Source organism: Balaenoptera borealis (genome assembly GCF_965194805.1).
Source record: "Balaenoptera borealis genome assembly, chromosome: 12".
NCBI classification, from domain to species: Eukaryota; Metazoa; Chordata; class Mammalia; order Artiodactyla; family Balaenopteridae; genus Balaenoptera; species Balaenoptera borealis.
The window spans coordinates 72,097,810-72,113,679 of record NC_138869.1 but is presented as its reverse complement, the minus strand read 5'-3'; the positions used below and the strand labels follow the sequence as shown (position 1 = coordinate 72,113,679).

The 15,870-nt window shown below is 42.7% G+C and overlaps 1 protein-coding gene and 1 long non-coding RNA gene across 6 annotated transcripts in view; both read right to left on the bottom strand.

The window, feature by feature from the left end:
* RNF8 (ring finger protein 8) overlaps positions 1-11,389 on the bottom strand; it is a 38,817-nt gene extending 27,428 nt beyond the window's left edge. For 3 of the 5 annotated variants that reach the window (XM_082347850.1, XM_082347851.1, XM_082347852.1), the window contains exons 1-2: positions 11,091-11,226; positions 5,097-5,225 (exon numbers count right to left, since the gene is read on the bottom strand). In XM_082347850.1, the coding sequence (XP_082203976.1) occupies positions 5,097-5,225; positions 11,091-11,201 (240 nt within the window). In that variant the 5' untranslated portion in view covers positions 11,202-11,226. Of the gene's footprint in view, positions 1-5,096; positions 5,226-11,090 lie in introns of all 5 variants that reach the window. The other 2 variants (XM_082347848.1, XM_082347849.1) reach the window with 2 other exon arrangements.
* The window catches only part of LOC309608274, a 244,302-nt gene that overhangs the window by 63,566 nt on the left and 164,866 nt on the right, over positions 1-15,870 (bottom strand). The window lies entirely within an intron of this gene.

Sequence of the window (15,870 nt, the reverse complement as noted above, 5' to 3'; positions counted from 1 at the left end):
GCAGCCCTCCACTAGATCCTCTGTATTAACCTGCCTTCCTTCAGAGCCCTTTAGGTCTGAAAAATAACCTCTCAAAATTTTTCCATCACATTTTATCCTTGGATGCCTCTGTTTACCCATTAATCACTCTTTGGTGACACCTAGCAGTATAATTTGGACCAAAGGCCCAAATTGGTTCTGTTCACACAGTGACTGTAGAAAAGATGAAAATACCATGGCTATACAGGAACAGTCAAGTACTGCCCAGGATATGATTTCAAATACAATGGTTTAAATAAATCAAACTCTGTTCAGTACTTTCTTGATGCTGGTTTTCATAATCACCAGTCTGAACAATGTCAGCAGCAGCAAAGTGATAACCAAAGAAAAGCCTGCCCAATGTCTCAGTCATCAATGAGGAAAAGGTGGAATAACCCTCACCCCCTTAAATACTAATTACTTCACTTAATGCTCAATCTCTGTACAGCATTTTTAATCGGTTGTTGAGAACAGTGGAAACCCAAAGCCAAAAGCCAATGTTTCCTTGCAGTTCTCTAGATGACTTATGTAGCTCAGTGGTTCTCAGCCCTAACTGTAGAGTGAAATCACCTGGAAACGTTTAGAACAAATAGCAGTGCCTGCTATTAGACTTAGTCTTAGTCCTTAGACTTAGTCTCATCCTTAGAATTAATTGGTCAGAGATGGGAACTAGGCATCAGAATTTTTAAAGCCAGGTTTAGACACAAACACTGTGTATAGTCATATCAAGACACAGGGCCCCTTTGCAGTCAACCCTTCACCCATATCCAGGCAGCTACTCATCTGGTCTCTACCCTACAAAGGTCTGCCTTTTCCATAATGTCGTATAAATGCAATCAGACACAGTATGTACCCTTTTGAGTTTGGCTTCTTTCGCTTAGCATGATGGCTCTGAGATGTGTCCACTTGGTTGCATTACAGTAGCTTGGTATTTTTATTGCTAAGTAGTACTCCAGGGTATGGGTATATCAGCTTGTTTCTCTGTTCCCTAGTTGTTTTCTTCCAGTTTCTGGTGATTATGAATAAAGCCACTATAAACATTCTGGTACAAGTTTCTGTGAGAACATAAGTTTCCATTAATTTGGGGTAAATACCTAAAAATAGAATTGCTGGGTAAGTGTATGTTTAACTGTAAGAAACTGCCAAACTGTTTTTCAAAGTGGCAGTACTATTTTGTTTTCTCACTTGCAATGTTTAAGAGTTCCAGTTACTCTGCATGCTCACCAGCACTTGGTAGTGTTTTATTTTAGCAATTCTAATAGGTGTATCAGTCAATATTTTAAAAAATTCTTTACTAAAGCATAACATACAAACATAAAAACATACAAATCATAAATGCACAACTAGGTGAATATCACAAAATGAACACTCAGTGTAACTATCACAAGGTTTAAAAAAAAAACAAAAAACCCCCACATTATCAGCATCCCAGAAACATCCTTGTGCCTCCTTCTAGCCACTAAGCACCTGCCCCTCACCCCATAAAGTGACTACTAGCCTGGCTTAACATCACACATTAGTTTTGCCTCATTCTGAACATTATACAAATGGCATCAAATAATATGTATTCTTGAGACTTTCCTGCCAGTCCAGTGGTTAAGAATCCGCACTTCCACTGCAAGGGGCGTGGGTTTGATCCCCAGCTGGGGAACTAAGATCCCGCATGCCACGTGGCACAGCCAAAAAAAAAAAAAAAGTATTTTTTTGTGTCTGTTTTCTTTCACTCAATATTATGTTTGCGAGATTTATCCATGTTGTTGGATATAGTAGTAATTCATTCATATTCATTACAGTATAGTGTTTCATTGTTAAGAATATTCCACAGTTTATTTATCCATTCTACTGTTGAAAGACATTTGGGTTGTTTCCCTAGGAGTGAAAATACTGTATCTGTGTATGTATGTATGTATATACACATACATACATACACAACTTTAATAAATAATGCCAAATAATTTTCCAAAATAGTTGTACCAATTTACACTTCTACCAAGACTACTTGCTCCATACCCGTGCTAATGTCTGGCATCATCAAAATTTAATTATAGTTACTCTCTGACTACAAGGTGTGTTGTGGTATTCCATCATGCTTTTAATTTGTATTTCCCAGGGACTTCCCTGGTGGCGCAGTGGTTGAGAATCTGCCTGCCAATCCAGGGGACACGGGTTCGAGCCCTGGTCTGGGAAGATCCCACATGCTGCGGATCAACTAAGCCCCTGCGCCACAACTACTGAGCCTGTGCTCTAGAGACCGCGAGCCACAACCACTGAGCCCACGTGCCACAACTACTGAAGACAGTGCGCCCAGAGCCCGTGCTCCGCAACAAGAGAAGCCACCACAGTCAGAAGCCCACGCACTGCAACGCTCACCGCAACTAGAGAAAGCCCGTGCGCAGTAATGAAGACCCAACGCAGCCAAAAATAAATAAATAATTTGTATTTGTATTATTTATTGATCAAATAAATAATTTGATCATTAATGAAGTTGAACAATGTTTCATGGCTACTGAACATTTGGAAAGAATCTTATGTGAAGTGCCTGGCTCTTGCCCATTTTTATTTTTTTTTAATTTATTTATTTTAGTTTATTTATTTTTGGCTGCATTGGGTCTTCGTTGCTGTGCGTGGGCTCTCTCGAGTTGCGGAGAGTGGGGGCTACTCTTCATTGCAGTGCGCAGGCTTCTCATTGCGGTGACTTCTCTTGTTGTGGAGCACGAGCTCTAGGCACGTGGGCTTCAGTAGTTGTGGCTCGCAGGCTCTAGAGAGCAGGCTCAGCAGTTGTGGCGCACGGAATTAGTTGCTCCGCGGCATGTGGGATCTTCCCGGACCAGAGCTCAAACCCATGTCCCCTGCATTGGCAGGGGACAATTCTTAACCACTGTGCCACCAGGGAAGCCCCTGCCCATTTTTAATACTGGGTTATCTTTCTTTCTCTCATTGATTTGGAGTTCTATATACATCCGAGTATAAGCCCTTCACTGATTATATGTGTAGCAAGTATCTTCCACTCTGAGCTTGCTTTCACTCTCTTAATGATATCTTTTGATGAATGGAAATTCTTAATTTTAATGTGCTATCTCCAGTATTTTTTAAAAGTATCCCATGTATGGGCAAAATTGGAAACAGGGCTGAGAACCACTGCTCTAGCTGCTGGGAGACCAGAAGTTGAACTGTCCCAAGCAGCAAGGTTTGTTCAGACTCAACTGTGCACAGAAGGGGTTAAAACAGATCATCTCTAAGGTCCCCTTTTCAGTGCCAATTTATATTTTGCTCACAGTGCCTTGCCAAGAGTGCTGAACCAATTTACTTAGCATTTATGCTCTCTTTCAACACCATGCCAACTCAACTTAATCCTAGTGCAGGAAGGTACTTTCTCCAACAGCTTAAACCTAGCAGGTTTATGCATGCAAAATGAGGCCACTGGGCAGGCCTACAGAATACCTGTGATACTATGAATTATAATAAGAAATATATATTTGGTATTCACCCCCATTTCTAGCACAGAGCTTCTAAAACCCTTGAAATTTCCTAAGTGGTAACAGATCAAGGTATCTTTTGTTATGTTAATGAGGTGACTTTTGGAATGCACCAGGGTCACCTATGAGGACTGGGTGCCAGGGGAACCAATCCTGTGATTGGAGAGTTGGAACTTTCAGTCTCACCCCTCAACCCCCTGGGAAGGGAGAGGGGCTAGTGGTTGATCACCACTGGCTAATGATTCAATCAATTACACAAATGTAATGAAGCCTCCATAGAAACCCAAAAGGATGGGGTTTGGAGAGCTTCCTGGTTGGTGAACACCTGGAGGTGCTAGGAGAGGGGCAGGGCATGGACGCTCCATGCCCCTCCCCATATACCTTGCCCTATGCGTCTCTTTCATTTGGATGTTCACCTGTATCCCAGATCATATCCTTTTATAATAAACTGGTAAATCTAAGTAAATGTATTCCTGAATTGTGAATCACTCTGAAGCTAATTAATGAAATCCAAAGTGGGAGGCGGCAATGGGGACCTCTGATTTATAGCCAGTCAGCCAGAAGTACAGGTGAAAACCTGGACTTGGCAACTGGCACCTGAAGTTCAAGGACAGGGTCCTTGGAACTTCCAACCTATAGCCAGTTGGTCAGAAGCACAGATGTTAACCTGGGGTTGTGACTGGCATCTGAAGTGGAGGGTGGTCTTGTGGGACTGAGCCCTTTACCGGTGGAATCTGATGCTATCTCCGGTTGACAGATGGGTGGGGGGATGTCCCCACACCCGTTGGAATTGGTCTCAGAATCATTTTAATACCCTTCCTTCTAACAGGTATCTTTAAAATCCTTTCAACCAGAGCAGTGCAAAATGGTGTCCAAAGACGTTTCACACTTCCTAATCCTTAACTGTTGACATCAGAATTTCTCTCACTTCACACTCTATATTTTCACTGTATTCACAGGTGCTTGTATATCTGCACTTTAGGTACTTCCTAATTGCTGGGCTTTATACACTATTTCACCTCCCTTAGTATTCACATTTGATCTGTGGTTTTCAAATTTGTTTCAAGCAAAAAAAAAAACTCTTTATTCAAAGGAAATCTTCCTTAGAGCACTAATATATGAAACAGGTGAAAAGTGAGAGGAGGGGTTTGCTCTGATGAAAAGAAGTGGGAAAGAAAAGGAGCTAAGTGCAGTCAGCTCAGTTCCTCCCCCTCCCCATGTCCCGAATCACAGTTGTACTCCAGAATCTTTGTCAGATTCCCAAGATCTCTGGACCTCCAACTGACAAGAGACCAGGTTAGGTTGGGGTATGGGTCATTAAAATTTCTGGAATAGGACCTATTGCCCCAATTCAAGTGTTCCCTACAAAGTAACTAACTTCTAGTCATTAGAATTTATTTTGGCATAATCTAATCTCTGGCAACATAGAGAAGTAGTTGTCTCTGGGAAAGACAAGTGGGTAGCTAGGGGAGAAGATATCTTCTTTTAATTTTGAATCTTTTAATTTTGTACCATGTATTACCTCTGAGGGGGCGGGGAACCCTAACTTAAAAATAAACAAAAATTCAATAAAAGTAACTAGGCTTCTGTGGATTACTGTACCTTGTTGTCCATAATTGTCCATTGGCCCTCGGCATTCTGCTTCAAAATACAGTGGTTTCGGGAAATCATCAGAGGGCAGATTTTTGATATCAGCTGGTATGTGACACCAAATCCTCGCCCTACAGTCACCTAGGAAGACAACAACAATGTAAGAGACACAATCAGCCACCGTACTGAAAAGAGAGGTCCTTTACAATCTTGTCAACCAGCAGTATCCACAAGTCCTGACTTATGAAACCAGATTCCCATGAAACCCAAACAGCTCACTGGCCATCTCCTCCTTCAGCTGCCATGGGAGCCACTGGCTAGAAAAAGGTAAAAAAGTTGTGACAAGAGACAACTGAACATTAATCATGGAATGTCAGGGTTGGTAGGACTCTGAAAGGTCACCTGGTTCAGCCACTCATGGGATGGAGAAATTCTTCCTACACAACCCCATCAACTAGTCTTAAACACTGCCAAGAACTATAGCTTCTACATAAGACAGTCCTTCCAATTTTTTAGTGGCTCTGACTTGGCATCTTTCTTCCTATAAATTCCATCCACTGGCCCAGGCTCTGCCCTGGGCACCACCAGAAAATCTCCAATCCCCCTTCACATGACAACTATAAAGTGTCTACTGAATCTTCCCTTTTCTTGGCCCTATGTTCCCAGTTACTTCAACGTAACTCCACAGAATAGGTTTGAGTCTTTTTGCCATCCTAATAGGTCTGTGAAGAGACCTGGTTTATTTTTATTCCTGGATGCCACATTAAGAAAAATAAACCTAATTTTTATTACATAGTCGGATGCAAGTATCACTTTCCCAGTTCTAGATATTATCACTGGAGCATATAAATTACGTTAGCTTTCACAGCAGATCTATCATACTGCCAACGTATCCTTAGGCTCAGGAATGATTAAATTTCTTGGTCTAACCCTCCCCTAAGAATTTTTATGCTAAGTCATGTCTCTTCTGTCCTATACTTGACTAGTTGGTAAATTTGGATTCAAGTGCAGGACCTTACATTGACTCCTATTAAATTTCATCTTGTTAGTTCAGCCTATCATGAGCTTGTCAAGACCTTTCTGAATTTTTCATCTGCCATCAGACATACTCAATATCCCTTCCAGCTTGGAGTCACCCACCAAATTGATATGATGCCCTCTGTACCTTCATTCAAGACAGATAAAAAGATTAGAACAGGTTGTAACCAAAGGCAAAGCTCTCAGGAAAGCCTAGTAAACATTCCACCACACAATCTAGGAACACCTTCAACCAGTTATAATTCAACCAAAAGATGGAAAAGTCCTTGTTTTCCATCCTATCCACAAGGACAGCATGAGAGCTTCTGGAAAAGGTTGCAAAGAAGTCCCAGTTCACATCTATCATACTTTCCTGACAGACCAGTCAAGTTCATAATAACCCTGTCAAGGAAGGAAATAAAATTCTTCTGGGATCCAGATCGTAGAATTCCCTGCTTATTCTTCTTGGTGCACACGCCACCTCTTTAATGACCCATACCCCAACCTAACCTGGGAACATTAAGCCAAATAGTCTGTGGTTTTCTAAAAGCTGCACTTTTTGTTCCTGTTAAATTCTTTCAAAATCATGCCTGTCCTCCTGAGTCCCTCAAAGACCACCATGACGCTTTGTCCCAATCTATTCCTCCCCACAAACTCTCATCTCAGTAACTGACACTACCACCCAACCTACTGCTTAGCCCCAAACCCAGAAGCCATCTTTGATTCACTCTACATCCCTCATCCCCACATTCAAATCATCAGCAAAATCTACTGGCTGTAATTCAAATATGCCCTAATCTATTCACTTCTCTCTCTCTCAGTGGCCACTACCTTAATCCAAACAGCACTGTTTCCTCCAGTTATGCTGTTTTTGCTCCTGTGCCAGCCCCCATTCTTCACACAGTAGCTGGGGTGGTAATGTAAAAACTTTAAACCAGATCTTTTCCCTTCTTAAAATTCTCTAATAATCCAAACTTCCTTCCACAGCCTTTAAGGCCCTCAATGTCCTAACCCCTTCTACCTCTTTAGTGTTATCTCACATTATGGTCAGAAACACTACCTGAGGGTATTTTCACCTGTCCCCTCTGATTAGAACATCCTTCTCTCAGACATTTGCATGGGCTCCTTATCTTTCAAGTTTCAGCTCCTCAGAGGCCTACCTTGATTACCTGATCTAAAGTTGCTGCCTGATCCCTCCCCGGCCATTGCATTCCTTCACATTATTAGCATGCACTTACCACATCCAAAATTATCTTGCTTGTTTCATTTATTTTTGTCTACTTGTATTTACTTTTCTAAATTTATATTTAGAATTTAAATTTCATGAGCAGGGACCTTATCTGTCTTTTGTACCACAGTATTCTGTACTCCTCAGAGCCTCTTTCTGCTCAGTAAATATCTGTGAATAAATGGGACAATAAAGAGATCTTGCTTATGAGTCCTCCCAGATTCCAGGAGATGGGCATTTTTTTAGGTCAGAAGTTGGAAAATGGGTTATTACCACTGGAAACTATGGAGCAGCAGCCAGGAACCTTACAATCTGACTTGTTCCCCTCTAAAATGTTGTGGTGATCACCTCCACCAAAACCCTGAAACTGAAGTTTTTCAATGCTTTGACAGTTTGGCAGAAATTCCATTAATTATAGAAGTGCCTCTGAATTAATACATATACCCTTTAAAAATGGAATGTTTAAGGATTTATCTGTCATCCATATTCAGTAAGAATTTCCTTTTAGGTAGCTTTATTTCTAATAAAGAAAAGTATTAAATATTCCATTTTAATACCTGAGGGGAGACAGTCAGATTGCCATTATGGGTAGCCTGGAGAAAGTAATACAAAAAAGGGAGATGAGCGCCTTTCTCTGAAATCACCTCCTATGAACTCTGAATCCAGGAAAGGAAGGAAACACTCTTTTTTGTCTTTCCCTTCACTGTCTGGTCCTAGAATTTACCTTGATATATTGATAATTCATCCACACCATGGTTAGAGTCTGCATGAGCTTATCTGAATATCCCAGCACCATGCGTAACATGAAACTAAATTTCCCATGGGAACTGAGTGCCAACAAACTGCCAATTCGTTGCTGGGGGTTGTTTCCATTTACAACAGTTTTGCAAGCCTTTGTGCTTACTGACAGTATTGGTCTACAAGTTCATCTTGTCCTTACCCACCTTCGCTAATGCTTTCCTCCTAGGCATGACTCCTACTGTTTCCCAAATGACCAACAACTCCTCTAGGACCATCCTTTACCTTTTTCCAACCCTCTGAGGGCAAAGAGCTTCATGAAAACCAAATACAGGAGAAGAAAAGAGAAAAATGAAGATACTATGATTTCCCCCAAAGGCCTAAATACTTATAGGGCCTGGGAACTAGCTAACTTGCAATAAATCTCTATCTAATTTGTTTTTCTACCAAACTCTCTGGATTGGTTTAAGAATTTTAAAGACACCCATTCAGGCAGACAATTTACTACAGTATTCCCTTCAATGAAATGAGAGGAACCTTGTTTTATTATCGTAGCTGAGAATGTGAGGGGTACTGGGAAGGCAAGAAACTGACTTTACTCTCATTATAACTAAGTAATATCAGCACACCTCCTAAAATCTTGTGCACACGGGCCTGTGCTATGGTTTGGGGACCATTACAATACAAGCAAGACTTCATCTCTTGGCTTTGACTCCGGCCTCTGTCCATACACACTGCAGGCTATGCTCCAACTACTTCCTAAGGTCCGACCTTGCAGACAGCCAGGCCTGGGCGGCCTCTCCTCCAAATAGGTCCCAAGGCAAGCCAGTCTTCTTGCTATATCTTCACCATTCACTCTGGCTTGTATGGCTCTCCCCTCATAGCGGTGGTCTCACACAAAATTATCTGATAGTTTAAAGTATGTGTAGGAGTACTTTATAGTCCTCTTGTCCTTGCTGCAGGGGCTTTAACTCTTTCTGCCTGCCCCCTCCCCAAGACTCTCAGTGCTACCAAGCTATTCAGAAGTAATGAATTAATCCACCACAACTGAATCTTAAAGAACAATTAACATAACCACTAAATTCCTTACAGGGTTGTGTGTGAGTGTGGTATATGTGCAAGGCTCAGATTAAGTGATGTATGTGAAAGCCCAGTCCTATACAAAATAAGGTATAGTTACTATTATTCAGGTATTAGTATCTTCATTTGTTAAACTTCCTAAAGGTATATGCTTTTGGAAAGGGTCGTGCAGGGAAGGCCAATGCTCGAGCTGAAAGAATGAATGCCTAATATGGACTTTTAGGCACTGATAACGTGGATAGAAGAGAGACTGGGGGCAGAGGTATCTTCCTCGTGTTCTTCAATTCACAGCATACAAGTAATCCTTTATAATCCCCAAATCTAGCAACATTTAAGGCTGGACCTGAATTCCTCCTCTGACTGTTTTTAGGATAGTACTAAATAAACCACATCTTGGCACTTGATCATACAGTCTGCCTGGATGTTCTCAAACTGCTTCATTGCATAAAATCCTCTTTCCCTGTTCAAGCAATAAACTCTTTGAGAGCAAAAGTCATTATTATTTGTCCCTCTCATACTACAGCAAACAATGCAAGTACTCAGTAAATACCTGGGAGACTGAATTGAGACTATGTAATTTACAGGAAAAATCTAGTTAAACATACAAAATTATCAAAAGACTTCTTTTTTTTTAAATTTATTTATTTATTTTTGGCTGTGTTGGGTCTTCGTTTCTGTGCGAGGGCTTTCTCTAGTTGCGGCAAGCGGGGGCCACCCTTCATCGCGGTGCACGGGCCTCTCACTATCGCGGCCTCTCTTGTTGCGGAGCACAGGCTCCAGACGCGCAGGCTCAGTAATTGTGGCTCACGGGCCCAGTTGCTCCACGGCATGTGGGATCTTCCCAGACCAGGGCCCGAACCCGTGTCCCCTGCATTGGCAGGCAGACTCTCAACCACTGCGCCACCAGGGAAGCCCCAAAAGACTTCTTTATCCTTCACACAAATCATTTCCAAAACCAAAACGGTTCCCAATCACCACAAGCTGGTCCCAGATCTAGCCCTCCTTCCCAAGCTGACTGCACTCTCTCTCTCTCCTCTCTCTCCCATCACCCTCTCTAGAACAACCTCCCCAGTCCTAGCGGCCTCCAACTGAAACCGTACCTCACCTGTCCTCTTTAAATTTTTTTCTTTGTATTTATAACCGCATTAGAGGACATCATAAGCAGCTTCTGGAGAGAATTCTTGTATTTCTGAAGCCCTACCTCAACCCATCTAAGGGGGTGCCAGTCGGCAGTACCGAGACTCGCAGGATAATTGTGGCCCACACCAAAGCGCCAATTTTCCTCAAGAGTTGGAAAGGAAAAGGGCATTTTTACGTAAAAGTCTGAGTATTTTAAGGGACACGACCTCGAACTCGCAATCTTTTTCAAAATAAACTTGAGAAAGTTCACGCTCTCAGCAGTCCTCCGAGGTTCCCCCCCAAGACCCCGGACGGTTCCGTGACTCTCGGAAGTTGGGGCAGCTCCGCCTCCCAGTTCCGCCGCCCCGGCAGGGCGCAGGCGGGCGCTCCGGGTGTGACCCCAATAGGGGCTGTCCCAGCCCCCCAACCCATCAACACAGTCGCCTCCTTCCCCCGCGAAACCCCAGCAGTCCTCACATCCTCTACGCCCACCTCTCGCTCTGCCCCTCTACCAGGCTCCTTCCCGCAACCCAGACACCGGCCCCAGCTCGCCCCTCGGGCCTAGGCCGCTCTCCACGGGGCCATCTTTTCTCCCACGCGATCATACTTCCCCCGGACACCGCCCACCTCAGACCCCCACAACCGCTCGCACCAGACCCCTCTCTCCGTTCCCTCCCCCCAGGGCCCACCCTTCACCGCTCTCTTCTCTTCCTCTCCCACCTCCACTTTTCCATTCATCCCGCCCGCCGTGACGCCGGGCCTCCCTCCGGCCCGTGCCTCCTCCAACTCCCTTCCCTCACCTTAGGAAGACCCCTCCCCCTCACCTCGTTTCCATCCTCCAGCAGCAGCCACTCGGCATTCATCCCCACCCGCCGCAAGCACCAGCTCCGGTCACCAGCGCGGCCTTCCCTGACCAGGGAGCCAGGATCCCCCATAGCCCACTCGGCCCTGGGTCGCGGTCAGCACAGAGCGAGACCCCGACCCGAGTTCCCGCCGCCTCTCGGTTCCCTCGCGGGAGCCATACCTACGCTACAGACAGAAGCAATCGCTGGGTGTTCGCGATCGAGGCGAAAGCTCGCCTGGGCTCCGCCCCGAGCCCGCCCAAGGCCGGCAAGCCGGAGCCACTGCGCCTGCGCGAGAGAAGGGCGCTTGGGACCCTGGAAACCAGGTGAGGGCGGTTTAGCCCGAGGGCCGGCACTTGTTGCCCGACGTGCCCTCATGCTCCCGACACACCTTTCTCACCCTTTATAGCGCCCCCACCCCAGTTCTAGCCTTCCCACACTGGAGCCTCTTCTCGCTTTTCCTCTCTCTTTAAAAATTTTGCTTTGTAACGATTTCCATGTTATTTAAAATTATAACCAACTTTTAAACAACTTTTAACTTGTGATAAATTTAAAATCTGTTAAACCTGTTTCTAAACAGCACCTCTTTTGCCCGATCTTCTTTTACTACCGCATTTTTTAAAACTCAGACTGAAAAAAAATTATTAAAAAAAAAAAGAATTCCCTGGCTGTCCAGTGGGTCGGACTCTGCGCTTTTGTTGCCTGCGCAGGATTCCATCCCTGGTGGGGGAACTAAGATCCAGCAAGCCGAAAGCCGTAAGGCGTGGCCAAAATATATATATATATATATAAAAAAAAAGTAGACTGTACTAGGCAAATCTATCCAGGCAGAAAGCACAGTTACCTGCTGCTAGGTGTGGAAGCCAGGAGGTTAAACGCAATGGACTTGAGGGAATTTTCGGAGGTGATAGAAATGTTCTAAAACTGGATTGTGGTATACACCGGCACATAATATTGTACATCAACTCTAGTGAATTAAAAATAAATAAATAGGGCTTCCCTGGTGGTGCAGTGGTTAAGAATCCGCCTGCCAATGCAGGGGACACGGGTTCCAGCCCTGGTCTGGGAAGATCCCACATGCCGTGGAACAACTAAACCTGTGCACCACAACTACTGAGCCTGCTCTCTAGAGCCCTCGTGCCACAACTACTGAAGCCCGCGCACCTAGAGCCCGTGCTCCGCAACAAGAGAAGCCACCTCAGTGAGAAGCCTGCGCACCACAATGAAGAGTAGCCCCTGCTCGCTGCAACTAGAGAAAGCCCGTGCGCAGCAACGAAGACCCAACGCAGCCAAAAATAAATAAATAAATAAATAAAATATTTTTTAAAAAATAAATAAATAAGTGAAAATGAAACTAGATTGTGGTGATGATTGCACAACTGTATAAATTTACTAAAAAGTCCTTGAAGCATACACTTCCAATGGATGAATTTTTTTTAATTTTATTGACATATAGTTGATTTACAATGTTGTGTTAATTTCTGCTCTCGAGCAAAGTGACTCAGTTATACATATATATATTCTTTTTTTAAAAATATTTGTTGACTTATTTAATTATTTGCGCCCGGTTTTAGTTGCGGCATGCAGGATCTTCGTTGCCACATGCGGGATCTTCGTTACCACATGCAGGATCTAGTTCCCTGACCAGGGATCCAACTTGGACCACCTACATTGGGAGCACTGTCTTAACCACTGGACCACCAGGGAAGTCCCTATATGTTCTTTTTAATATACTTTTCCATTATGGTTTATCACAGGATATTAAATATAGTTCCCAGGGCTATACTGTAGGACGGTGTTGTTTATTTTATACATAGTAGTGTGTATATGTGAATCCCAAACTCCTAATTTATCCCTCTCCCCCACTTCCCCTTTGGTAACCATAAGTTTGTTTTCTAAGTCTGTGAGTCTGTTTCTGTTTTATAAACAAGTTCATTCGTGTTATTTTTTAGATCCCACATGTAAGTGATATCATATGGTATTTGTCTTTGTCTTTCTGACTTACTTCACTTAGGATAATCTCTAGTTGCATCCATGTTGCTGCAAATGGCATTATTTCATTCTTTTTTATGGCTAATATTCCATTGCATATATATACCACATCTTCTGTATCCACCAATGGATGAATTTTATGGTGTGTGAATTATCCTCAATAAAGCTGTTAATTAAAAAAACAAACAAAAAACCTCAGACTCTTTCCTTTGATTCTGCAGTATAGTCTGGTAGCTGTTCCCTGTAGCAACTACCTCTGTTAATAACTCAATGCCCCCTTTTGTCTTTTCAATTTTCCAATACGTGGTTAACAATTTTCTCTAATTCTGTTGGCAGAAAATATATATACTAAATGAATCATACAAAGTGCAGTAGTAAATGGCTAAATGCCAAGTACTAGGCCAAGCACCCTACATACTTTATCCTATTTGCTTCTCACAAACAATATAATGATGGTGGTTACAATTATAATTTCTACTTTAGGGTTGATGAGAAAAGAGGCACAGAGAGGTTTAGTAATCTTCCCAAAATAACAAGTTAAATAGTGGAGGAGGCTGCCAATTCAGGTCTGTTTCCTAACCATGTTTGCAATCCCAGCCTGGAACATTTTGTCTGTGTGGCATTGTCAGATCAAGAATTTCAGCCTCTGCGTCAGGAAAATTGGTGGGAGCTGTACCTGCACTCATGGAGATGCTTCCCTAAGCTTTGGATGAGTGTCTGCTATGCCTCCACCCTACCTTAGTGTTCTGTCCCAGGAACCGCAAGTGCACCTAAGGCCATTTAGTTGGCATGTCTCCTTAGGCTCTTCCTGGCTGTGACAGTTCCTTGAACTTTCCTTGTTTTTGATGACTTTGACAGTTTTGAGGAATACTAGCCAGGTATTTTGTAGAATACTTCTCAACTGGAATTTGGCTGATATTTTTCTCATGATTAGACTGGGGTTATAGGTTTTGGGGAGGAAGACCACAGAGGTAGAGTGCCATTCTCGTATCACATTAAGGGTGCATGCTATCAATGTGAATTATCACTATTGATGTTAATCTTGATCACCTGGCTGAGGTGGTGTTTGTCAAGTTTCTCTACTATAAAGTTACTCTTTCCCCCCTTTTCCATACTGTGCTCTTTGGAAGGAAGTCACTGCACAACACACACATGAGTTGAGAGTTACGCTGCACTTCCTTAAGGGCATGGTAACCACAGAAATTATTTGGAATTCTTCTGCATGGGAAATTTGTCTCTTCTTCCCCATTTATTTACCAAGTCATTTATTACATCACTATGAACTTATGGGTGATTATTTTATACTTTGTGCTATAATCCAATACCACTTTATTTTGTTACTCAAATTGTTCCTACGTTGGCTGTTGAGAGCTCTTTCAATTGGCTACATTGTCCCTTTGGCATACTCCCATCATTGTGTTTTACTGAGCACTTCCTTACTTTCTAGACCTGGTATGAGCCATTTCTCCAAGGAGCCCTGGTTCCTTTTATTGGAAAATGGTATTAGAAACCAAGAGCTAGCCACTGGGTGTGCTCATCGCTACTGGGATGTTACTGGTTCTCTCAATAGGCAGAGCAGTGAATACATGTGTGAATACTAACCCCTTTATATCCATACATCAATGAATATTTATGTAGGTATGCATGCATGTATATTGTATGTCTGTATGTAATAACGTGTATATATACATAAACATACATATATACATAAACATACATATATATCTCCACCTGTAAATTAAACATGTGCATACTGATGTCTTAAAACTCTAATGCATTATCGCTGGATCATTCCTGCTTACCTGTGACCTTCCACCACTCCAAAAGTGAGAAACCTGGCTCCCACCATCTGCCATCCATTTACTTAATCATTATTTCCAGTATACATGTATAGTGGTTATAGAATTGTTAACCCATACACCCATGGACAACAACTTTATCAGTTAGAGTACACAACTTATACACAGGTCTTTTGCCTTTAGTCATATAGACTTAACTCATTTCCAGACTTACTTAGGTCAGCACCCTTTTTCCCCACCCCCTTCAAAGAGGTTGTTTCATACAGTTATATTCTTTTGCCACCATCTGCATTCTATCTGAAATCCCCTGACTTCCTAAATGATTTTTTTTTAATTATATACATTAAGGTTCATTCTTTTGACTGTAAAGTTCTATGGGTTTTGGCAAATGCATAGTGTCATGCACAGTATCACAGAGAATAGTTTCATCACCCTGAACAAAACCCCCATTCTTTACCTATTCAACCCTCCCCCAAGCCTGCACCTTGCTTGTTTTATTTAACAATATATCATGGACATCACTCCATAGCAGTATAAACATATAGTCCTCCTTCTTCTTTTCAGATGTATATTACTCCATTGTGCTGATGTACCATTGTTTATTGAACCAGTCCCTTATTGATATATGGTTGTGTTCTTTTCAGTCTTTCTCGATCACAAATAGCCCTGCAATGAATTAGTAGGTACCACTTTTTAGTACCTATTACAAAATTTTCATATATTATCTTACTTGATTCTCACACCATCCTGCATCCATTTACCTGTGAGGAACCTGAGACTACTGGGCTGCCCAAGGTCTCATTACCATGAGCTTCTTGAGGGTTATGTCTTGTTTTCCATTGCATTCCTGGCATTTTTATTGAATGAATGAATGAAACTCTATAGTAAATGGCAGCACAGAGAACTGAAGCCAGGGCTGGAGACCGGATCTTTCCAGCCCCAAAGTTGCATTCATTACTGTCTGGCAGTGG